Raw genomic sequence first — 25,477 nt, 5'->3', positions numbered from 1 at the left:
CTGAAAGCAAAGTGGGGCAGATTTAAAGAGCAGAAAAAATGGGCTTTTATTCCCTCAAGCCTCAGGTGCCTCTGTGAGAGCAGCCATGCCAAACCCAGCCTCGGGGAACTGCAGCAGGGCCAGCGGCCTCGGACATGCCCAAGGCTGGGATCAGTACAGCGTTAGGGAATGGCATTAGCTGTAAACCCCAGTGCCTGGATCTTTATGTTCCTGCCTTGGGCCCACCTGAGCTGCTGCTGCCCATCCTCCTCGTGCCTTCCAGCCCTGGCACTACAGCCCATTCTGCAGTCACAGTGAACAGGTGCCTGCAGAAGCAGGTCCTGTTTGCCTAGCCCAGAACAAGGCCCTGTGGGATCAGGTTAGGCATTGCCTGCGGCTGCATTCCTCGAGGCTAAGCTTGAGGGAGGATGAGTAACCAGAGGCAAAGTGCTAGCTCTGGCAGTCAGGAGCTCCCTGCCCACTCCCTGCCACTCTTGGGTTTGCTGCTGTTGTGCCCACTCTCCATCCTTGTCCTACTGCCCCTCTTGCAGGGCTGGCAGGAGGGGATGGGAACCAGCACCAACATCACCCTTTTTTCTGGCTGTGCTGCTTGCCTGGCTCTGCTGGTGAGGACGTGTTTGTGGCAGCTGCAAAGGCACCAGCAAACTCTGAGTTCTGCCAGCCCTGCTGAGGGCCCATCGCTCCAGTGCAGGGGGCTGAGATATTTCACAGGAGTACAAATGACCTCAAAATCAACTCAAGAAGGACTTTCTTGCTGCAAAGGCAACACCTCTGTACTTTGGCAGCACCTGCAATACTGTAAATGTTTTTATTTTGAGTACTTTTGCTGATTTAGTGTCACTAAACAGCTCTGAGGCAGGAGTAAATTATTAATCTGCTCTGACTTCCTTCCTCTACCTTGTCTACATCTGTAGTACGAGTTCTGTGCTGAGATTGCTACTGGAGCTCTGCTACCTTCCAGAAAAACAATGAGGGTAGAGTTCTTTGGAGTTAGAACTCATGCCAGGATGGTCTGGTTTTCCCTTCTGTAGTGGAAAGGTCTCCTGAAAAGACTTCTCCTCTTCCAGCCCTGGCATGGCACATGCCGGACTCCTGAGGATTCCCTGTGAGCACTGCACGGAGTGTGAGCGGCACAGATGAGGGAGGACATGAAAGTTCACATTGTCAGTCAGATTTGAGTGCAGTTAAATCAGTGGGAAAAGCTTCTTTATGTGTCTTTTCTTTACACGCACTCCCAAGATTAACTGTCTGCTTATTTATATTATTATCTTGACCCTTATATTTGTTTCTGCCTCAAGATCCCCCTCCCAAAAAAAATTAAATCACATTCACTTTTCTCTGCAAATGTTTTATCTGAATGTTTCTCAATCGTGTTTGCTGTGATTATGCCTTTCCTTAAATGATTCTATTAAAATACGTTACTTTTAATGCATTGAACCATGTTGGCTGGACCCAGGCCCTGCAAAAAGTATTCTGAGATTGTTTTCGTCATCTAGGTTTCAGCCCAGATAGCAATTCCCTTCAGTCTGTCCTGGAAAATGCTGGAAAAGAAGCTGGTCGAGGATTAGGGAAGAACAACGGCTTTCCTGGGCTCTTGGGAAACAGCTCATGAAGGTTGAGTCTTATGTTAAGCCTGTCTCTGGGCAGAAGGGATCCACTTCTTTCCCTGGATCATGCTCAGATCCCAAGCACCTCCCACTTCCCAGCTCTCTGTAAAAGAACTTTTTAATATAACCACCTTATGATTGGGATCTACCCCTGTCATTCCCTTTGGCTGGCTGCAGTTTAGGAGCTGGATGAACGCAAAGCCTTTAGTGCTTCCATATCTACATCTCTCCAAAATAATATTTTTAGCTGATCCCAGAAGATTTGAAACAAAACAAATGCATGCAGCAATATTCTAAACTTGCCTGGATGCAAAGCTAAAAACTGCAGCTTGCTGTCATGTGCTGGATGAAAGGAATTGAGTCAACTCATCCTTTCCAAAAATCCAATGCTTTTTTTTTTTTTTTTGCTGTCGTGTGGGAGGAGGAGAGAATTAGTTATTCAGTGGAATGAGGACAATTAAAAGCAAATGCAGCTTCCAGCGATGCCATCATCTGTTCAGTTTGCCCTGAGCAACACGGAGGCAGCCTGGTTTTTTAATTGGCCCCTTTCCCCTCTCTGTCCTGTGCTTCCCATTGGCACAGGGGCTGGCAGTTCCCAAAGTCTCCGTAGGACTGTGATGCAGCTGTGCCCGTTCTAGTTTTGCCTGGACAATCACCTGAGTTGTGACCTCAGAGGGGCTGAAAGGCTCCAAACTGCCATGGATTGAGGGGTCACAGTCTCTCGTGCCCAGTTTGTCTTTCCCTGGAGTGTTGCTCTGTAATGGTGACATGTCCATGGGTCCCACCCCAGGATGAAGCTGTGGTGTCACCTTTGACCATTGCTGGAGGACAAACATTGCCTGAGAGGGGTCATGGGCATCTGGGCCTTCCCACAGCCTGTGGTCACAGTGGCCACCTGGGCACAGCTGGGCCTGGGCTCTGCACAGCAAAGCTGTTTAAGTAGCTTGCTTCACTTCTGAAGGGGAGCTAAAGCAATCAGCAGGCCTTTAAATGCCACATAACCACTCAGGGCATGGTTGTTTAATGCTTTTTCACTTATTCCCATTAAAAGTGGATCCAGAGCAGCTTTCCTGAGGAGGCAGGAGCAGCAGTGCCAAAGACCTCAGCTCCACCATTGCTCCAGGGGCTTTCAGTGTTACTCAGCATTTTTTGCCAGCGTCACTCGTTATCACTTGGAAATCTCACTCCACCTGTTCTGGAGCAGGAGCAGCAGAAGGTGTGTTCAGGCACCTTTGGGCAATGATGAATCATGCTCATGGCAAAGTCCTTGGCAGCTCCTGGCTGCTGCCTGCCAGGGAAAGCCGTCACTGGAGCAGGGAGAGTGCTTCCACAAAAGTGGGGCTTGCCTGGAGTCCGTGCCAGCCCTAAAGAAAAAAACCCAAACAACCCCTCTGTCCCTACACCAGTATTGCCAAATGCACATTATTTATACAGTGGAGTGTTTTTCATACCGTGGAGGCCTGGGATTAGTGTTCCTCAAAACAATATAAATGTATTTATAGCCCATGTGTGTCTGCATTTTGTTATACATTTAACTTTATAGGCTAATGGTTAATAAAGCCAGGCTCTATTTATGCTTCTGCAGCAAAAAATATGTTGAATAGTATCGTGCACGAGGCTTAGGATCTGCTGGTCCCGAACAATCTTTCAGACTGTAATTTAGGGGCTCATTCACAGAATAGAAAGATAAAAGTGGTATGTCAGAGGTTGGCTTCCCCAGGCCACAGCAAAGGAAGAGAAGAGCAGCTATGGGAGTCCCCAGGATGGGGGATATTTAACCCACCTTTGCTCTTGGTACTCAAAAAACTCAGTGTATCTGGAGTTCCCCTACTATTTAAAAGGAAAAAAACCCCAAACAAACAAAAACCACCACCAGGAGTTCCCAGGTTGCATCAAACAAATTTTTCGAAAGTTTTAGATGCAAGTTTCTTTGCACCAGCTGATTAAAAAGATGTTGTTCATCATGTAACCACTGATCTATGGAAGCTCTTCTCCTTCATTCATTTGGCCTGTGGCAGGGTCGGTTCTACCCAAACACTTCTTGCAAGTGTTCAACATGCTTAGTCTTTCCAAATCTGCAGTAATGGAGACTCCAATGGAGACTGGTCCATGGTTCACCTATAGAACTCAGAAACTCTTATCTACTATAAAACTGTAGAATTCATAAACTTGTATCCACTAAAGTAAACTGAAGAGCAAGTTGGGACCAAATACCTATCTACTGTTTGGGGTTTGCTTTCTTAAAGAAAAAGAAACAACTCAAAGCGAAAGCTTTAGTATTCCAGGCGCTTCTGCAGAGTTTGGGAATAAAGGAAAAACACAGCTTCCTGCAAAAGGTATTGATCGGCACCTTCTCCTGTGTGACACTGAATGAACTTGTCCAACAAATAGAGCTGGAAGGGAAAAAAAAAAAAGGAGGAAAGGTGCCTTCCAAGCCCTAAACCTCTGATATTCATTTTATTAAAATTTAATGAGGAGCTATTAATAATGAATGCAGCCAGGAAGGTGGGAGAACGGCAGTGGAATGGCCTCGAGATTCCTCGTTAGCCAGATTTCTCTACAGAGCTGGGAAAGAAGAGGGCAGCTTTCAAAGGACGAGAAGGCTCCTGTGAAGGACAGCTGGAAGCAGCAGGCTGCAGCAGGCTCTGTGGGCTGTGTAGATTGGTAGAAGAGTATTTTAAGTGGTTTTTTCATTAAAAGCTGAACTGGGGGTGAGTTGTATGCATGTCCCATAAGGAAAAGATGCTCTTGAATTCCAAGACCTTGAGTATAGCAAAGGGAATTGGGGCCATTTCCTCAACGACGGTGATTTCCTGTGTGAAGTTAACTCTGTCTCCCTGTGTCTCCCATCCCACGTGGTATTACCTGCACAGAAATCCAGTCTCCTAGCTCTTCAGACAGATGTTGGGAGCTGATGTTCCCATGGCAGTGGTTGATGGGACACAGAGCTGGGGATGTGATAGATGGTACACCTTGAGCATAAATAACTCCATTGTCTGTTCACCTCACAGCAATGCTGTCTGGACCATTTCCTTTGGTGGCTGCATCACCCAGCATGATTCAAGGGGAGATGCAGCACGTCCATGCCTTTCCTTTCCCAGCTGCCGGGCCAGCTGCCTTATCAAAGAGAGGAATGGAGTTGATTAGACGCAGCCTGGGGTTTTTTAAGCCCCTAGCAGTTGCTTTAAGGCTTATGTGGCTCTTTAAGATCAATTAATGCTGTATTTGGATGTCCCCCTAAATATTGCTAATAGGTTTTTTGGTGCTGTGGGACCTCTTCTGTTCCCTAGAATTTATAATAGTGTCATTCATTTGACAACCATTTGATTTGTTTCTTGAAGGCTCCAGAGTAAATTTTACTTGGCCCTGCTGAGTCTGGATTCCTCTCAGCTCTCTTAGCTGTTGTTTAAGCTCTTCTCTTCCTCATCTGGCCTGTATTTCCTGTCTCTGGTTCTTACTATGAAGCGTGTTAATAAGCATCTGGATGCCATTAACATGTTTTGTGAGAACAGAAGCAGGATAAAAAGTAGAAATTGAAAGCAGAGCCTGTGTAGAAGTAAATCTGTGTTCTTTTGTGTTTCCATCAGGAGCAATCTCACAGAAGAAGACATCTTTGCATCTTCCTCATGATTGTGAAACAGACCCCTAGGCCTGACTAATACCACTCAGGTAGGTAGAAAAACACAGTTTGGACAAGGGAGTTGCTATGTGGCAATAAGAAATGCTTCCAAGGATCCAGGAGGTATTAGAAAGAGCTCAGCTGTGGTCATCTCAAAAACCCCTATCCCAGTAAGCATTCCTCTTCTGGAACAAAAAGGGGCAGGACAGAAGAGTGCTGATCACTTTTCTCCTTACTTTTCAGGGCTGGGTGAATCCACAGAGCATATCTGAGTCTCTTTTGAAGAGTCACCAGCAGATGAAGTAATTTGAGGCCTCACCCACACCACAGTTTATTCAGCCAGCTGCGTAGGTCTCTTAACAGAGGTGCTTTTTAATACAGCATGTCAAGCACTGAGAAATGTGACTTTGATTTTGACACACTCCCCACCGAGTATGATGTGTTTTCTGTTATGCGTTGTTGTCAAGGTGAAGAAATGAATTAGCGTGGATTTTTAATTGCTTCAGTGTCAAACTCTGATATAAGCTGGAAGGGAAACTGTGGCACTGTAGGTGGTTGCAGCCACCCTGATCCCTGAAGAGCCAATAGACACCAAGCTGTGGTGGTCAGGCCCCGAAGTTTAATGCCTCACTCTGTAGTTAGGGTGAAAGCCCATAACCCCCCAGTTCTGCAGTTTACATATTTTGTACGATCGGTTCGTGTTTTCCCCTTCCTGTTTTATGTATAAGTTTGTTAATATTCATTTCCCCTAAGTTAATATGTATTAATTCTAGAAAGTTCTGTCGCACTCGACAGCCCCATTGGTTCCTCGGCTAAGTCCCTCGTATGTGTTACTCCCGCTGATTCCCTTACCCTCAACCCCGCCTCCTGCCAAGTATCCCATTGGCTGTATCCCTTATCCCCGCCTTTCCTATCCCCACTATAAAATCCCTGGACACCCTTATCTCCTTGGCTCTTTGTCTCCCCTTCGCGTGTGTTTGCTTTAGGAAGCCTTCTGCATGGAACTTACACGGGGAGTTCCCCCCTCTCTCTCCCTTCTTTGCCTCTGCCTGCGTCCTTCAGACCCTGTTCAGGGAGGGCTCCCTCGGGTGGGGAGCGCACCCCGGCTGCCTGCGCTTGTGTGTGTGTCTGTGCCGCCCTAGTGCAGTCGGGTTGCGGCTACACCTCCGGGCTCTCTTGGAGCCGGCAGCTAAACCTGACAGGAAACACCGTCCTAGGTGAATAAAGAGGTGGTGCAAGAGCTGATCACCCTCTGGTGAGAAGCCAAGCTCTCCAAATGCAAGGTGATGATAGTGTTCTATTTCTAGCTGCATTGAATCAGTTGCTGGGTTCCTACAGAGGCTTCTGCTGGCCGCTAGACACCAGGGGACAAGAAAAGACACGATTGTCTGAAATCCAGGTACTCCTCATTTCTGGAAGTCTAGGGAAAGGCTGCCATCTGCTGTATTGCAAAGCGGTTGCTGGAAATACATCTGACTTAAATGCCATCAGTCGCGTTGAAGCTGAGATGAGCTCAGGGTAGGAGCAAAGTAAAACAAGCGAAGACAAACTGCACTTAAAGACGTGGTGATGCTTTTCACAGAGATCCCTCTCCTAATGACGGCTGTTACCGAGCATGCCCTTACAGGAAAAAAGTCTTCCCACCTGCTTTAAACCCTGGGATTTTCTGTCAAGGTCAAAGACAGGACTGAGGCACCGTTCAGAAAGCTGCTGGCTGGGCCAGCCTGCAGTGAGGGTGCTGCTTCCTCAATTTAATCTAGGCACCCACATCATTCCACAGTCTTTCAGTCACAGAATTTTAAAATGTGTGGTTTTCCTCTCAGAACTATGTGTGTGATACCTACACAGGCAACAAGTGAACTTGGCTGTGCCCTCTACCCACAGATCTTGCAACGTAGAGCAGAGCAAAGTCTAAAAACATCTGTAGCTCAGGGCCTTTATCTCTGATCTTTAAAATAAAACTTGTACTGAACCCTGTGGTATCTAGAATCAAATTCTTCTCTTTAAAAGCCACTAAGATGCCAGCCCTGCTCCCTCGGTACCAGCTTGGTCTGCTTTTTCTGCACTTTTTTTCTTTTTTTTTTCCAACCATCACTTTGAAACTGCACATTCTGACTCACAAGTAATCTCAGAAACAAGAGCTTTCTGCTTGCCTGAGGTGCTGCTTGGACCAGACTGTTTCCCATTACACTTTCCTGAAAGCATCCCACCAGAATCCCTCCTTTTTGTAATGCTGGAGTGGCCGTGGCTGGATTCAAAGGGAGCACTGCACATAACAAAACTAGCCTGGAAAGCTGATGTAAAGAAAGCCAGAGTCCCTGATGACTCAGGTATTAATGTACTCCATCGGAATAAACTGCTATCTGATAACATGGGCTCACTCCAGATACAGAAGAAAGAGCTTTTAATTTTTTGCAGCCTCTGCTGGAGACCGAGAGAACCAAGAACTGTGTGAAATGCAGCCACATCTGTGGCATGTCTAAGGTGCTGAGGAATGACTTGGAGCCAGGAGGAGCTCTGCTACCCTTGCAGACATGGAGGAATATGTGCCAGGGCATTCAGGAGCAACAGGAGAGACTTGGCATCCCAGTTTTATGGGCTGTCCTTATGTTATGGCAGTGTCTTGAAAGAGTCTGTTAAGAAACTGTCCTAGAAAGAGCCATGTCAGGTGGTGGCCCTTGAGGTGGGCCAGTCATGTCTTCTCTACATAGGTCTGAGCCCGAGGACTGCCAGTTAGTATTTGGTTGACATGATAAAAATAATCTTCAAAATTGTCATCTGTGTTAATCTGGAGAGCCAGTAAAACTTCCAGCCCATTCTGCATGTTCCTAAGCTCCTGTCTTGAACAGTTCCTCGTGGCACTGAGCACCATGCTCCACTTAAACAAGGCCTGGAAGTATGTTCCCTGCTACTGGCATGAAATATTCAGTCTTAATATCCCTTCACATTACTTAAGACAAGAAGAGTAGAAACTATCCATCTGCCTTCTCTGCAGTGTTCATTATTTTACATATTTCTTTTATATCCCTTGCTTCCTCCAAGGAGAGCTTTTCCTCGAAGTTTGGTTGTTCCTATCATTGTTTAATGCTACTCTTTTAGAGACAAGATTATCCACTACACTCAGGGTTCCTGGGGGACCTGCCCCTCTAATTACATCTAATCACTATTTTCCCTCACATTCCCTACGGATTGCAGTACCATCTTTGGTTTTTTACAAGCCGAGCAAAGGTTTTCTGTGGAAAACTGAAAGCCAGTGGTACCAGGATCCTGTAAGCAAGGACCTTCTAAAATACTGCAACATCCCAAGAAAGAAGCCCAGATATTCCTAGAGATGACTCAGCTTTTACAATAGTTGGCTGCTAGTTCTGCCACTGAGCAGTAATAAGCATTTCCTTATTTTTTTTGTCTCTTGTATCTGGGAAAACATTGAGCTTCTTTGTTCTTTTTACTGTTTATTTTCTACAGCACAAAACTCACTGTTTCCCATTTCTTTTCCAGGAAGACTCCACAGAAGACTCCTGAGCTGGCCTGAATGTAGGAAAAAACCCTATCATATTTCTCTTGTTTTGTAGGAATGCCAATTTAACTCACATAGATGAAAAAGTAGCAGTAGAAAGAGTTTCCTGGCTAAAGCTACTTGGGGTTGGAGTTTTTCCCTGGGAGAGCCTTTGTGGGACTCTGTCCTGTGTGCCCAGGGTAAGGGTGTTTGTTGGGCTGAGTCACGCTACCCTGCAGAGCTGACGTGGCCCTTGGCAATCAGTAGGAAGCACAGATAACGGAAATGCTCCCATAAAAGCAGACTTTATGGACATAAGCTGTACTTGAGGAGGTAGAGAGACAACAGATCGAGTGAACTATGGTTGACTGACTCACAGTTTCCTCACCTCATCAGCTCTGCTGGTGAAGCGACGGCTGTTCTTACCCACAGAGCACGTTCAGGCTGAGAATAGCATGGCTCACAAGCCCAGCCATGCCTCGTGCCTTAGGGAGCTTTGTTGTGCTTTAAACCAGCCTTTCTTCTCAAAGTCTCCAGAAATCACCCACTGAGTCTCCTACGGTCTGGAGGAGAGGAGGTTTCTCAGGCTGGACTGGTGTTGTCACTGCCACCACAGGGTTTAGCAGAAAGGTGACAGAAAAGCAAGCAGCAGGAGGCAGCCCCATGGCTGTCAGCCTTTCCTTCTGATCCACAAAGATGATGCAGCTCTAGTTTATTTTTCCCAAGGGGAACAGAGGGCTTTGCTGTTAATACAAAACACAGCAGAAGAGTAACAACATTTAGCTCAGAGAAAACGTCAATGAAGCATAAGGTAGAAAATCAAACAGTTTGTTACTTTCCCTGTGTGAGCAGATAACAAGACTCTTTTCATTGCAACTGGAAAACATTAAAGGTCATGGGAGGGTGCTCAAATGTCACTTTGGGGTATGGTTTTTCCCTGCATCTCTGACACAATTAATCACTGGCTTTGAAAGTACCTCTCTGGTGCAAGAGAAACACAGACCTGAGGTTTTCAGTTAGATCAGGGCTTCCTGGGCAAATGTCAACTGAGGGGTGATCCAGCTGTATGTAAAGGTCATTTCATGCTAAGCAACTGATGCAAAAATTCTTCTTAAGGCTGCTCTGAGCAATTCAGAAATGAACCTGGCAGGATAGCTCCTTGACTCAGTGAAGACACTGCAAGAACACTGTTGTGAACCTCAGCAGCTGAGCACTGAGGTCAGTCCTGCACAGCCAGACTTGGCTCTGGCTCAGTTTGCTGACCAGGACTGGACACATTTCAGCAGTGAGTGGACCAACCCATGATTCATACACGGGAGACATGGAAAATTGTATCCATGCTGCAGGACTCACCTTCAGCCTCAGGCTGACCCAGAGGGCTAGAAAGGGGAAAACTGGTTTACCACTAAGCCTGTGGGAAGGGCTTTCCCCTCAAAACCGGTGTCTGTAGTTAATCACACACAGCTGCTTCGCTGCTGGGGATTCCCTTTCCTTTTGCCTCTTCCCTCCCATCTGTCTCTTTGCTAATGGAAAGTGGTTTTGTAGATACTCTCAGGTCCAATTCCAGAAGGTCAGACTACTGAAAGCAAACAGGGAACTCCGTTTGGACAAATCCAAACTTTCCAACTTACTTGTGAGTGGTTGAAGGAGCCATGGACATACCCCCAAGCAGCTGGCAGGAATGCCATCCTCAACCCACACAGCCGAGGACTTTTGTCTGGGTCAACAGCAAGTAACATAAAGCAGAACCCCTGAGGAGGACAGGACTAACATCACCTCCCTCCTACAGCCTCTCCAACTTCCTTACCTTTATCCACATGACTGAATTCTGCAAACTCAGTCCTTCTGCAGTCTGGATCAATACACAGCAATCAGTTTTACATTATGTCCATGATCTCTTTGCTCACTTTATTGCTGTTGTGTCATATTTTAGAGACAGACTGTCTCCAACTAATGTGATCCCCAAGGGGAAAAAAAAACAGAAAAAACCCCAAACCACCATGTTTTGCCCATGAGGAGTGTGTCAAATGTATGTCTGCAGTCTGAGCAGAGAGGAGGCTGTAAGGCACAGAGAGATTTCTGCCAGGTAGTGGAAAATATGCTATAAAAATATTGTGAGTCACGTTTACAGGTTGCTGGAGGGAAAACCCCATTGGCTTCCTAACAAGCACTTAATATTTAACATAGTTGTGGTTTTTGACTGCTTTTGTTGTTCCAGCTTCCAATGAAGTCTGTTTGAGCTGTGCCGAGCCAATACTAACTCCAGAAAGCCAAGGATGGGATTTTCAAGTATGAGAAGGTACATCTTTATTTTCTAAAGCATGGCTATGGAAGGTATAATGGATGACCACTGACACCAAAGTCCACAGTTATGAAGTAATAGTAATATTAAACTAGTCTTTCTTTCCGGTGGTATCACATTTTCTGCTCTTTAAACTCATCTTTTCAAAGGGTGAACACTGGTCACGTCAGACACGTCTCTCAAGGAAGTCATCAAGGCGTCCCTGATCCTGGTGATACTTGCTTAGCATTTATTGGCTGAGTCTACAAAACAAATTGTACTGAACAAACCTCTGCCAACCTTGACCACCAAGGAGCAAAACATCTTCAGCCCAGTCTGTCTGGGGCCAGCACCAGACACAAACACGAGTTAGTGAGCTGCAAGCCCAGGCGTGAACCCGTGTAACCCATGGACTTCCACACTGGTGCGTTCACACAGCCTACAGCCACATGCTTCTCTTATTAAATACAGCCGGAACTGCTGCTATTCATTAATCCGAGTTTCCCTGTGTTTTGTTGACTGCCACAGGGCTACGGCCGAGGATTTAAGCGTGTTCGAGGCACCATCAGGCGTGAAGCTGCTATCGCCTCACTGCGATCTAAACCTGTATTTCAGCATCTTCTGTAGCCTGACGGAGAATTACAGCCTAAAACATAAATCTGAGTAAAACCGGCTGCGGAGCACCCGCGGGGGGTTTGGTGACGAGGCCTCTCAAATGCCGGCCCGGGACGCGGGCACTGCGGGTCCCCGCGCTCCAGAACCGCAGCCCCGGCGGCGGCGCGGCCCCTTCCGCCGGCCTTGGCCGCGGCTCCTCCCCCGGGCGGTGGCAGAGGCGGGGCCTGGTTCCTCCCGCCGCCGCCCGGGCCCTTCCTGCGCCGCCCTGCGCGGGGGCACCGACGTGTCGCGGCGGAGGAGCCGCGCTAGGCCGCGCATCCCGCCCGGCGCCGCAGGTACAGCGCGGGGGGCCCGCCCGCCGCCGGCCCCGCCCCCGCCCGCCGCCGGGGCTCCCCCGGGGAGCGGCCGGGAAAGTTTAATTTCCCCGGGCGCCCTTTGTGTGGGCGGCCCGGGCGGCCTGGGCCGGGCGGCGGAGCGGAGGGACGCGAGGGGAGGTGGGCGGGGGGGACTGCCCGCGGCCCGCTTTGCCTCCTTTCCTGCAAATCCCCGTTCTGAATTTCCATGGTAACCCCCCGGTGGGCAGCGGGCGGTGCCCGGCGGGAGGTGCGGGGAGGGTGCGGAGGTGTCGGCGTGAGGCCGGGCCTCCCTCATGCGGTCACTGTCCCGCAGGTCCCCGGTAGCATTCCCGACGATGCCACGGGGAGAGATATGACGACGGCCTCCGGGAGATACTCCTGGCGTGTTCTCCATAAGGTATGGCCGGCGCGGGAGCTAACGTTTAGAGCAAGTATTTGGTGTTTTCCTCTGGCGCATGGCAGCCAGGATGGACTGGGATGTGGAGCGCTAAAGGGCTTGCTGGTTCCATAAGCCATTTGGGAATGCGATGGTTCCTGGGTTTGTAGATGATCCTAAAATTGAGTGATGGGAAAATTAACTTCTTGCATTTCCTTACCGTAATTTTTCAAAGACGGTATGTGATGTTGAGATATACATACATGTGCATGTAAGATACCAACCTTCTACACTCCCAACAGAAACTCCCCCCTGACTGTCCAGTTTGGGCCTTAGTATGTTGCGGATTATCTTTTTCTTCTCTGTTTTTCTTATATTTTTCAAATACTTAGGATTGCTCTTACAGGACATAGAGTTATCACAATCAAGTGTAAAAAAGTATAAAATGCCTGTTTTAAAGTGCATCAGAGTGATTACTGGGCTACAGATCTGCATGTATTTATTTTTTTGAGTTTCTAGCATAGGTGGTGTATTGACTTCACTGTCTTACCTGTACTGATGAAGTCCCGAATGAGAAGTGCAATGGACTTGTGGAGCTGTTGCTGTGCAACCCTGTGAGAAATTGCTGTCTTACTGAAAAACCCAACTGCAGTATGTTAATTATTGTAGTGGCTGCAGTAATTACTGTTTTGGGCTGAGAGTCAGTGCGACTCTGACTAACTGTAGTACAGACAAAACGTCTTGAAGTCCTTGGTGCTTCCGTTGGGTAGGAAAACAGTGCCTAAAATGGATTAATTGACAGGAGATCTATGGCTCTTCATGCACAAGTCACTGTACATCACCTGGGCAGCCTCACCAGTGAGGCCAGAAGTTTGCACAGCGAGAAGCATCTCTACCTCTCCCATCTGATTTGCTGGTAACAGGATCTGTCCCGAGTGTCCCTCTGTCTTCAGCACCATCTTTCTCTGTAGTGGGAGTCTGGCATGTGTGTAGGAATCTTGCCTTGTTGACAAGCACAAACTTCACGGGAGGAGAAGGAGATGTACATTTCCAAGGTTGAACGGGGATATTGTTTGCCTGGAAAATGTCAGGAGCCATTAGAAAGAGTGGAGAAAGCAGACTGCAGGCTTCTCTTTGGCAGTTTGAGCAGGAAGAGGTTGGGAAATGGAATCATGTAGGTATCGTTTCTTCTTTTGGGGCAGCAACTCTGTGAAGAAGCCACTTCTGCTTTCCTTCTCCAGAGTTTGGGGAAAATAAGGATCTCTGAGTCTCAAGAAGAGAGAAGGGCCATGAACATCATATTATCCTTCCAGCTGGGAGGCTCACAATTTTCTTTTGGTTTCTTTTTTTTTCTTCACACTTTGTTTATTTATTGTCTTGTTTTATGAATGGAGCAGGAAGAGTGAGCGGGTGAGCACGATTGTGGATGTCCTATGTACGTAGTTCTGGGGCTTCATATGATTAAGTCCAAATCATATTTACCAGCAAATCTAGGCTTTGTCTTCTTATTTTTAACTTTTTGCACCCACCTCACCTAGATTTAAAGAAAACCACCTGAGTATTCTCTTCAGAAGGTAAAGAATTGTTAATGTGTTTCCCTCATAGTCAAAACTGACGGATCTATGTACTGATCAGATGTTCCAAAGTACTCATACTTAATAGCTTAAATATCCCAGCCTTTTTCTATCAATTTGGTTCTTAAATAAAAAGGAAAAAAGGGGCCATTTTGGATGCATGTGTGTGTGTGTTTAGGGATAGATTATTAGAATTGGAGTAGCATATCTGGCACTTAGCAATATGTTAGAGAGTTTCCATCAGTTTTACACAGTCACTGTAAGCAGCAGTATAAGGCCTTCCTTTTGGTTTTTGGCATTCTAGGTGTAGCATAACCATACTGGCTTTTATGCCATAGAATTATTTATTCTTTTTGTCAGTGGGAGCTATTTGAGGGATGCAAAGGAAGTGATGTGAATAGGAGTGATCAGTTTTGTTTGATCTATTCTTGGGCAGGTATTAATACCACAAGGACTATCAGCAAATGTGGTGGCACTCTCTGTTGTTCACCAAGTTAAAGTTTGGATGGTCTTGTTTGCAGAGTACCTGCCCTGTAGGGTGACATTGGACTGGCATCCTGTGTCAGGACTTGATATGAGGTGCACTGGGCCTGCCTTTTGATAGTCTCTGGTCACAGCTTTATGCATGCTGTCAAACTATGAAATATTTTTATTTGGCTCCCTCATACCCATTGCAAGTTCAGGACTTGGGTAAGGCTTTGGAAAGACGTGATTCCCATGAAAATTCATACTTTTAGGAAGTTATTTTTGATGAAGGAGTGGAGCCTAGCCCTGCTGAGGATGGCAAGTGGAGGGGCTGTGCAGGGAATCGTGCTGTTGACGCACATGCCGTGAGCGTCTGTCCGACTCCTTTTGTCACGTCAGGACCTCAGTGCTGGGATTTTTGCTGGAGCTGGTGCAGTTCTTCTGCCTTTCCTCCACACGTCACTGCTCCGCAGTGTCTGCCTTTGACAGACTCGTGGCAGGAATGCCTGCTGGGTCTCCTTGGTCTTTGTTCAGCTGCGTGGACCTCTCTGGAGCTCTGTAAGATGCTCGTATTTCACCGTTTTCCAAAGGGGTAATGCACACTGTAATGCTGATGCCTGGAAAAAAGGGTACAAAGAGGCTTCACTCTCATATTGTGTGATAGTGTGAGCAGCTAACCACAAGGCCTTTTCTGACATGTATTTTTACTGCTTTGATGATTGTTTCTGAATGATTCTGACGCTTCTGCTGTGGAAGAACGTGGTGCCTAATGACTTAAACAGCTGTAGGTATGTCTGTTTCTCCAGCACAGAAGCTGCCTTCTGATTTCCAGTTAGTGTTCAGCATTGGGAGGTTGGTTGTCCAGGTGAGAGGAAGTGCATTTGCCCCATGTGGGTACATCACAGATGTTTCATATAATTGTTTATTTGGTACCTGAATGAAAGTGAAATATTACTTCCCAAATAGTTTGTCTAAAAGGAGATAAATTGCTTTCCAGTTTTTGACAAAATGTTTACACTTGTGGATTATTTTAAGTAGCAAGACATTATTCAGTGATGGGACATTTTGGGGTAATTCTTTTCAGAGGATCTTATTCTTGTGTTTAAAGAAATGAAGCTCAGCTAAAACTTTTTTTTTTTTTTTTTAATGTGCTCTTCATGTGCCTACAGCTGGGAAGGGCAAAAGAAACCAGTACAAAATGTAATAATATGAAAGTCAGATGTTGCTTTATCCTGGTCTTGCAGGCTACCCATGGTGCTTTGCAGTGGGGATGCAGCTGTCCCGTTCTTTCTTTGGAGTCACTACTGCTTTTTCTTGCCTGTTTCCCTGTTTGAGGAGAGTGTTTTGAGATGGCCTTATGAAAGAGACTATTTAGGGGCAGGGTGGTGGCATTACTCTCTAAGTTATTCAAGTGCTCTTGCTTTTCCACAGTCCCTGTTACGCAGTTTGCTGGGGAAGTAGCACAGTCTGAGGAATTACAGAATCTGCTGAATCGTAACAGCACGTGTGGCTAAGCAGGGCTGATGAGAAATGCAGATAGCTCATACATTGCTTCCTTGTTGGGTTGATTTCATCCCAGCAAGGCTAATCTGGATGGTTATCAGTCATGCTAACTTTGCAGAGAAGGTACATCCTTAGTGTGAGAACATGAGGTTGGGGGTACTGTTGGGATGTGCAGAATGCACTCAAATACGTGTTTGTGAATACAAATATACATATATTCATTAGGCTTTCAGAAAGGCCAGGCTGACACAGCCTCCTCTCTAAGTTGTGTGAAGAGGTTTCATGTTGGAGTGTGCTCCATGGGGACATGTCACAGCTTTCCTCTGCCTCTGGCCGTGTCATTCCCCTGACAGCCATCAGCTTCCTCCTCTGAAACCCCAGGGTGGAAATAGGTGTTCAGAAAGAGCTTGGGTTAACAGAACAGCTCCCTGAATGAGCTTTAACCTCATTCTCTGAAACTGCTTAAAGGTTTCTGCTCCAAGCTAACCTTGGCTCCCCTGCTGCAACGGGGATGTCTGTCTCAGGGCACCAGGGACAAGCACGGAAATTTCAGCCTGAGGAATTAGCTGGTTGAAAAAAAAAAGTGAAAGCTTGCGTTCCTGCAGTCTGGCTCACATTGTCTTACAAAGGTGCTGTGTGCTTTGCTCCTACCATGGTTTCCCTGTTACAGGGTGAAATCCTGATTTAGCAAAAAGAGCTGCGTAATAATGGATAGGAAAAGCGAAACTTTTGAGGACAGAGTAAATATATTAGGCCAATAACAACATGCCATTTATTAGCTGTTGAGGTCCTAGAAGGAGTCCCTTGTGCATTTTTATCTTTTAGCTATGTTTCAGGTATGCTTTTCTTTACTAGATACCTTTGGTATTTATCATAACATTTAGAAATGGTGCAGTATCTTGCCTTAGCTTGATTTGTGGGTGGCTTCTGATAGTTTTATATTCCAAAGCATGTTGGGTAGCTAGAGGAGTGCTTGAAATATTTTCATTTCACTCTATTGTTGCCAAAGTCATGAAAAGCGGCAGGGACTTTAGCATGCCATTTGTGTTCACAGAGAAACTTCTCCTGCTTTACCTTTGGGATGCAGAGCATAGCCCTTGAAAAGTGCCTGCTGGTGTCCAGGTGTGGCTTGTTGTGGACAGTGGGGAATGCTTGAAGGGGAATCTTGCTCAGTATGTTGTATGTTCAATTGGAATGCTGGGTTCTTCCCTCTGGGTACTTGGTATCTCTTCTTAGATGTCACTGTTTTTGAAGCTGAAATAAAAATTGGAGAGCAGATTCTGTGAATTATATTGGAAAAACAAAGCATGTGAATAATAACACTCAGAATATAGGAAGGCAGTTTCTGAAGAAGTTTTGTACAAGTCCTGATACTTAGAAAAACAAGCACATCCTCCAGAGTTACAACCACCCTGTGCAATTACTTCTGAGTAATACGCTTTGTTGTTTGTTGTGCTCTCATCTAACAGCTGAAACCTCGGGTGTGAAACTCAAGAGTCACAGTGTAGTCACCTCAGAAAAAACCCCATGTGATTAATGCATTGCTAACTCACAGATCTGCTGTTTCGCTGACTGGGCAGTATCCCAGTGCGGTTATTACTCTCGTCACCGCGGTATTCTGTTCCCTGCTGTGTTGTACAGCTGTGTCACATTGTACTTGCTGAGCACGTTACTGAACAAGAATGGTTTTAAAGAGGAGGCTCTGGGTTGAAGCATAGCTCTTCATGTGCTCAAACTGTAAGAATACTGTCAGTTCAGATCATCAAAGCTATTTTCATTGTTGCCATGGCAGATTTGGCTTAACTTCAGTGGTATTAAGTCATTACAGTGACGGTGTAATTTAATAAAATCTTTTTAACTAAGGAAATTAATACAGTGTGTACAAAATAGATGTAATATATTGAAGACATGTTGCAAATAAAGCTATAAGCCTAGATTCCAGCTTCTGTCATTACTCTTGTATCTAACCTCTAAAGGGTTTTTTAAATTACATTAGTTTAATACACATTGCAAGACAAAATGTGAGTAAATTATGGTGATTACTGGAGAGAACACAGTTGATTTAATCCATTTTAATTGTATATCATTTAAACACTGATGTCATGAAGTTACACAGTTGCATATTCTTACTACAGCCATATGTTCTTCTAAGTAAGAGACTCAGGGGACTCAGCATTTCATAATTCGCTCTGCACAGTTAGTGCAGTTAACTGCATTTACCTGCCTTTCACTTGCATTGAAAGTTGAATGAGTTAAAATATTGTGCAGAAGTTGTGTTCTGTGTTTACACTGGGTTTCATTTTTTTGGTATGTTTAAATCAGCAAATTTATATATTATTGCACATTTTAAAATGTTGGTTTAGGGGACTGGTTATAGATTTATTTGTCTATAAAATGTTTAGTAGTGGAGCACAAGGAACTGCTGCTGTTGGTGAACAAATTAAAGTTTTTCAGTTGTGGGAAAGGTTAGTGTACGGAGATGAGTGTAGGGCGGGATTTTCGTCTTCATATGGGTTTGGCAGATATTCCTTTGTAATTTGGATTTAATGCAGGTAGTATTGTCCAGTTTTCTTTCTCTTTCTGAAGTTATACTTTGTTGGCCAGTTTAAGGACTGCATTTTGAGGAATGCCTGGTTTTGGGCAGTACAGAGATGAGTTTTTTCCTGTGCAAATGTGGCTGTTCATTGGGGTTAATTATCCATAGGGTCCTGACTTAGGAGGATACTAGAATAGCTTCTAGCTATGAATAATTTAGTACAGCATCAGATTGCATGCCACTTAAGAAGGCCTCTGCCTGTGAACTCTTATATCTTGTTGGAATCCACTCAATAGTATGAAGGTTACTGCTTGCACTGATATTTTATTCTACTCTTTTCATTCTATTTTAAGATTTGCAGTGAATATTTTATGGTGACAAGTAAGGAAAATATCTGTGCAAGAGTAGGTAGAGTTTGTTTCTGAAAAGCTGAGGTGTTGTTGAACCTTAAACTGTCTTTTAAATTTCTTTTAAATCTAGCATCACACAGATAGTATTTTCTCCACTCAGATTTATGTAGTTGCGACAATTCATATCCTAGACAATCTTTTTAGATAGTACTTCATTGTGGGGAAAGGAGAAAGGCTTAATGAAAGACTAGCTTGCAAGATTTACAGGATTTCAATGCTTTCTACAAATTGCCCTAGTTGCTCATACATCTGGCTAGAGCAGACTGTCTCGTATTACAGAGGCTTTTTCAGGAGAAAAACTGCAAATACAGCACTTTGAAGCAATTCCAAGTGCAGATAAATTTACTGTATGCCTTTAGGAGATTTGGTCATGGCAACATAGCACTGGATGTGTTTTTTAAGAATGCCAAAATGACAGTGTTTTGTCATCATATACTAGATTTTTTTTTCACAAAACCACCCCAAAACAGTAGGGAAGAGCTTAATGAAGAAGTTACTTTGGAAATGTCAAGGGAAGAACATAAGAATATCAAAATGCAATATAAGTAGTAGAGAAAAGGGTTTGTGGGGCTTTTGTGGGAGAGAGATTAATGCTGCATGGTATTTAAGGAAGATCTGTCAGATGTCTGGAAAGGTTTTTTATCTATTTCTGACTGCTCCCATTTTTTATGTCTACTAGTAAGTTTTTCTTAGTATGGGCCTCTTGATTGGGATGCTCTGCTACAGCTGAACATCTTTTTTAGAATTGTTTTGTAGGACACTTTCAACTTCGATTAGAAAGTAGAACCTTTTCTTTTTCTTTTCCAAATGAGATTTTTAATGTATGTGATGCTGCTGGAAGCTGACACAGTGAGATACAGCCATCCCTTGGTGCCTGCTTTAGCACTTGAAGATAAAATAGGCCTTTAATCTTTTTGTGCTCCTTCACCGAGTAGTAAGTAATTTAAGTGTCCATTAAGGGTTGGTAGTTAAACGCTAAGATCTTGCTAGATGCATTTAATTTCTCCTTAAAGGCGTGGATCCAGATCGGTCCCTTTGAACAGGCACTCCTTGAGCTGTACAGTTTTAATAAACTCTCAAACCTCTAATAGTTGTGCAGTTTACTACTGTCTGATACTTTGATGGAAATGCAGTTTTGTTTACAGATGGAAAGAACTCATTAAGTTTAGCCCTGGTGTAAAATTTTTAAGGCTGTTATTTTCAAATTGGGATTTTAAAATTGAACTGAAAATTAGTGTGACTTTGCTTACTCTAGAGCTTTTTGATCTATGATTTAATTGTCTTCTCTGTGCAAATACATTATGCTGAAATAAACTGTACTTTACTAGGCAACCATAAAAGTTGAATTGTCAGTTTTCCTGATTCAAGTACAATGTTTCCTGATATTTGACAGGAAATTCTACTGTGAATATGTGCACTGTGGCTGCAATAGTTATGTCAAGAAAGGAAGAAGTGCCTGAAGGACTTCCTTTTTTTCCTTAATGTTCTTATTTTTGTTGGTGGTGTGCCCAAAAACAGGCTATCCTCCAAATCTACAGGTGTGTGAGGAACAGACTATGCAGTTACATTCTGCCTTTTATTTTTGTGTTTAAAATAAACTTTCTACTGTTGTTGAAATGTGTCAGTTGAAGTACTGCAGTTAAAAACAATACTGGAGTGTCATTGTTTTGATACAGTGTGTCCCCAGAGCTTTATTAAAGCCTGGATATCTATTGTTTCCTATTTAGCTTTTATCAAGTGGTGATTTTATGCAATGGCATCAAGCCACAGTTCTTCACCAGTGCCTCAGTCAAACAGCAGTGATGCTTTCTTTAAAAAAGAAATGGACGCCACGAAACACTTTCGCCCTGTGCAGTCCCTGCCTGATGTGTGTCCCAAGGAACCCACAGGTAATGTTGGTGTGCAGGGAGAGGGAGAAAGCAGCTCAATTTGCTGAACTATTGGCAACCATCCACTCACTATTTCTTGTATACTGGGTGTAGTGTAGTAAGCCATAGTCCTACTTCAAGCATGCCGTAATTCTGCTTTATACTACCCAGCATCCCTTTGGAGCAATAGGAGGGACTATTTGCAGCTTGTTTTAAGATGTTCTCATTATAGGTGGGGTTTTTGCTTGCATGATTCCACATTACAGCTGTGATCTATACTCCATGTAAGAGGGTGCAATCTGTCAGAGCCTGTAGCAGACGTGTCCAGTGTGCTTGGAGAGTCTGACTGCATTCCTTCTGGGAGACATCCCAGCCCTTCTGCAGGAGGAAGCAAGTGACCTGTCTGTAGTACTAAGTCTCTGGTGCTGTTGTTAAACCAGATTTTGGTCACGGTTCCAGCTGTTGTGTTGCACCAAAGCTTAGTTTACACAAAGGAGTAGGTGGGATGGTATCTTAAGAATTATGACATCTAATGCTAATGAATTGCAGCTGTCATTCTGATCAAGATCAGATTATTAGAAATATGTTTGTGGTTGGAATTTTTTTCTCTTCACTAGAAGCTAAAGTTGTTGAGCTAAATCTATTTAGTAAGTGTCAATACACCACTTCTGTGTTCAGAACTTGACTGGTTAATCTCATAGAAGGAATGCAAGGTGAAGTGTTGCAGAAGGAGAATATAATCTGTCTTTTGCATAGATAATTCTAATGCAGTATGTAACTGGTAAAACATGGTTTGCTTAAGAACCACATTTTAGCAAAAGCTACAGCCTTGTTTCTCGCCCTAACAAAATGTCTTGTCTTTTGTGCTGCAGGCAATCCCAATAACTTACGTGACAGCCCATCTCTAGTTGCGGATCAGCAAAGATGGACTATTTATCATTCCAAAGTCAATCTCCCAGCAGCACTAAATGATCCTAGGTTAGCAAAAAGGGAATCTGATTTCTTTACAAAAACATGGGGAGTGGACTTTGTGGACACTGAAGTCACGCCTTCATTCTACCTCCCACAGATCACCAAGGAACATTTTGCATTATACCAACAGGAAATCGCTCCGGTAAGAACCCCCAATTAGGTGCACATAGTCCTAGGGACCAGAAGGAGATCCTTGTTCTAATTAGGTTGTCCCTGCTAGTAGCCCATCGTACAGTTAGCTGATAATTTGCTTTTTCGTTGTTGGTTTGGTCTTCATTAGACATTTCTGGTTTTATAATCTCAGAACCCATTGTGTGGAAAATGCTTTCTGAATTGTCCTGAGGCAATTTCTTGTTATTTTTAACTTCTGTTTCTGAGTACTGAGCTCTGCACCAGGGCTTGCAGTTCATATTCTTTCTGGTTGTTAATCCTTTTTTTCCTGTAAGGATTGTTTAAGGATTGGGCTCTACAATGCAACGTGGCATTCTCAGACCTTTGGATCAAATGACTACATACTGTGAGGGTTGGAGATATTTTTAAGAGTCTTCAATCTAAACAGTGAAACATTTATACATGGACTTCTCAAACTATAAATAGGCCTATTATCTTCATGATTTCGTTTGTAACAGGGAAGTGTAAGCTACATCTAAGGACACCAGGACCAGTAGGAGACTTCTACAATCTCTTAAAAATACAAGTGTCAGTAAGTATGTAGTATTCTTTCTTTTTTTAACTGAAAGAACATGTAGAAGTCTCCCGCTGTTTTCTGCTTCCTTGGTTTGTAACTTCCTTATTTTTTTGCTGGTTCAGAATTAGCTGCAGGAAGTGTTACTTGTTTAATCATAGTTAAAGACTGTGGAAGTGAATTGTCTATAACTGAACTACAGCAGAACCATTGCCTTTAACTCACATATTCAGCATTTTAGATGTTTTAAGATTTCATCCTTTAAAATTAGTACTTCATGCAGTGACTGCTAAATGAAAGAAGATTTTGGAACTGAGCTGTGTAGCTTCTAGCAGAAATCTAGTTAACATTGGTGTTCTTTAGAAATATAATTTCTCACCACTATGGTCTCTGGTGGTGTTTAAAATTTGAAGCTCAGCATGACGAAACGAGATACGTGGTTTCAGCAAGGTACTCATTAGTAATGTGTGCAAGTAATTTCTACTTTCATCCAATTTGATTTAGCAATGAAAAAGGATTCTTTGTGTGTTAGTGTGATTTCTGGATTAGTCAGCAAATAAATGTTTGTATATGTAATTACAATTGATCTGTGATTATATATCCTTATGTAGAGAAGTTATTACACCTTTTCAATAACTTCTGTGTTCATTTTCTCTTGAGATGTAAAGATACAGGAAAAAAACCAACACATCCACTATAGGTTGAAGTTTTTGGTACCTTTCACCTGGAAAAACTTTGTCTGAGTTTATAAGAGGAAGAAAATACTGTGAACTTGCCAGAATTTATTTGCATAATTCAGTTGTGTTTCACTGAATGTTTTGCTTCAAATGAAGAAGTTCTGGATTTTAGGCATCAGAATAATTCTTTAATGTATTTTCTCTTCTACAGAGAGAGAAAGTTCATGAAAGATGCAAGAATATTTGTACTCCTAAAGATACCTTTGACAGGACACTATTACACACTCACGGTACAGTCAAAGCCTCCTTTAATCATTAAAAAGTGGTGTCTTTTTGTATCAGTATGTTATAACATCAGTAGCAAGTGTTACAAATGTTACTCATTATTGATTTTATAATGTACTAATTGTCTCTGTTATTTGCTTGAGGTCTTCATGTATAATAAATAATAGCTGATGGTTTCTTTGAAACAATATTTGAAAACTCAGACATGGTAGGCTTAGAAGTATTCATGACCACTGCTGTCATTTTATAGGTCAAAATGCTTGTGATACTTGCTTTTAAACATTTTCTTGGCATGTTTGCGTTCATGGCAGGTCATTGTGGCACTGGCAGTGTTTTCTTTAACTGCTTTTTATTTTAAGACCCATTGAAACTGTTGCATCAAATTTGTAGGAGCTGTTGGCTTCGCAGTGCAGAACTGCAGTGCCATTCATGTATCTCTGCCATGAGAGTCACGTCATGACTGAGATGGGAAGTGAAATGTCAAGATGATCTAGTCTAGACCATCTGCTCATGCCAGGGCCACCTATGGGAGGACAGTGTCCAGTTGGGTTCTGGATATCACAGATGGAAATTACACAGTCTGTCTGGGCAACCTGTTTCAGTGTTTTACCACCCTCACAGCAAAAGTATTTCCTTGTGTTCCGATGGAATCTTTCATGTAATCAGTTTCTGCCCATTGCCTCCTGTCCTGACACTGGGCACCACAGAGAAAAACCAACTTTGTGTTCTTTGTGCCCCCTCATCAGATCTTTAAGCACACTGATCTCCCCTGGGCTTTTCCAGACTAAACAGTCTCTCCTCCTTGTTTCTTAATGATCTTTGTGGCTCTTGACACGATTCTCTCCAGTGTGTCTAGGTCTGTCTTGTGCTGGGGAGCTCAAACCTGTGAGTGAAGGCTGAATTTCAGGAATTCATGGAAGTAGTTCAGCTAATAGGAAACTAAACAGGAAGGAAGGCAAGAGGCAAAATAAAAAAGGAAAGACAAGCAAAAGGAAAAGAGACACTCATAACTTGGAGAAAATTTTTAATATTTATTTTAATTTACTTTCTCAAAAATGTTAGCATAAAAGGATTCATTTATCAATCCTTGTTTGATAAGGCTTATCTATATCAATGTCTACAGGTAATACAACAAAAAGGATCCAGTAGCTTACTCCTTTTGATCAAATTGTTTCAGTTGACTTTCTTCCTCCTCTTCTGTGCAAAAGGAAGCCTTTCTGCAGGGTTTCTCTGTATTGGTGTTATTTTTGAATAGCTGTTCCAGAATGAGTCTGTCTGTGCTGCATACTGTAAAATCAAAGTGCCTTCTTCAGTCTTAGCTTAATCTGTTTTAAAAGAGTCTGAATGTTTTTAAAAAGAGAAAATTAGTGTAACCAAAGTAACTGGGAGCTCCTTGGGTAGCTGGACAGTTCCTCTTAGAAGCATCATTTGGTAAACTGAAGCTTGTGATTTTCTATAATTTCTGCTGTTACTGTTTCCTGTCTTCCTCTAACTCCATCCCACAAGACTTGGCCTTTTACTTCTGTAAGAATTGGTCTGAGCAAAGGCTGAGGACAGCAGAATGATTCCAAGGTTGCCTTTTGTATTTTGATACAAATAAAGTAAGAAACAAATGAAGTAAAAACCAAAGAGGTGAGAGCAGTGGGAGCTGATGCTGAAGTAGCACTTGCCATGTTTGTCAGGGATGAGCAGACTGTCCAGCAGAGATACGGGTTTGTCGCTTTTAAATTCCTCAACTTTTTTGTCCTCCAATGTGCCCCCTCTTCATAATGTACACTAAAGTTACGAGGGTGGGACAGGGGATTTTGGCTGAACCTCAAAAGTCTGAATTTGCCTTTTCTTCAAGTTCTGCTAGGGTGTAATGAATTAACTCTTTTCCCAGCTCAACTCTCTCACCCTCTGCAATTGTCAGGTCATCTTACTCCATGGAAATTACTGCTGCTGTGCTGCTTGCTCAGTGTGCTAGGGACTCTGGCCCGAGCCCTTGTTCATCCTTCTTGCCAGTCTTTGTGCATCCAGTCTCCAAGTGCCGCGCAAAAGTGATTGTATGGGCAGCTTCAGTCTGGAGCATTAAAACTGGGGTGATGTTAGAAGGACCTTTTACTGGCCCTTGCCAGTGCACTAATGAATGTGAAGTGCTAAGCAGATTGCT

The 25,477-nt window shown here is 43.8% G+C and overlaps 1 protein-coding gene and 1 long non-coding RNA gene across 3 annotated transcripts in view; both read left to right on the top strand.

Annotated features, from left to right (window-relative positions):
* Positions 1-4,942: 4,942 nt before the first annotated feature.
* LOC125324235 lies at positions 4,943-11,760 on the top strand. The gene is made up of 6 exons (XR_007202881.1): positions 4,943-5,276; positions 5,470-5,573; positions 8,725-8,760; positions 10,941-11,021; positions 11,174-11,427; positions 11,532-11,760. It is a non-coding gene; the product is annotated as an uncharacterized LOC125324235 (long non-coding RNA).
* Positions 11,761-11,851: 91 nt separating this feature from the next.
* VPS54 (VPS54 subunit of GARP complex) overlaps positions 11,852-25,477 on the top strand; it is a 47,500-nt gene continuing 33,874 nt past the window's right edge. The window contains exons 1-6 of one of the 2 annotated variants that reach the window (XM_048299905.1): positions 11,852-11,953; positions 12,288-12,371; positions 20,566-20,727; positions 21,579-21,684; positions 21,776-21,820; positions 23,252-23,330. In XM_048299905.1, the coding sequence (XP_048155862.1) occupies positions 20,592-20,727; positions 21,579-21,684; positions 21,776-21,820; positions 23,252-23,330 (366 nt within the window). In that variant the 5' untranslated portion in view covers positions 11,852-11,953; positions 12,288-12,371; positions 20,566-20,591. Of the gene's footprint in view, positions 11,954-12,287; positions 12,372-20,565; positions 20,728-21,578; positions 21,821-23,251; positions 23,331-25,477 lie in introns of both variants that reach the window. The other variant, XM_048299904.1, reaches the window with a different exon arrangement.

This window comes from Corvus hawaiiensis, chromosome 3, assembly GCF_020740725.1.
Source record: "Corvus hawaiiensis isolate bCorHaw1 chromosome 3, bCorHaw1.pri.cur, whole genome shotgun sequence".
Lineage (NCBI taxonomy): Eukaryota > Metazoa > Chordata > Aves > Passeriformes > Corvidae > Corvus > Corvus hawaiiensis.
Note: the sequence above shows the minus strand (reverse complement) of the source record. Positions and strands in the feature narration are given on the sequence as shown.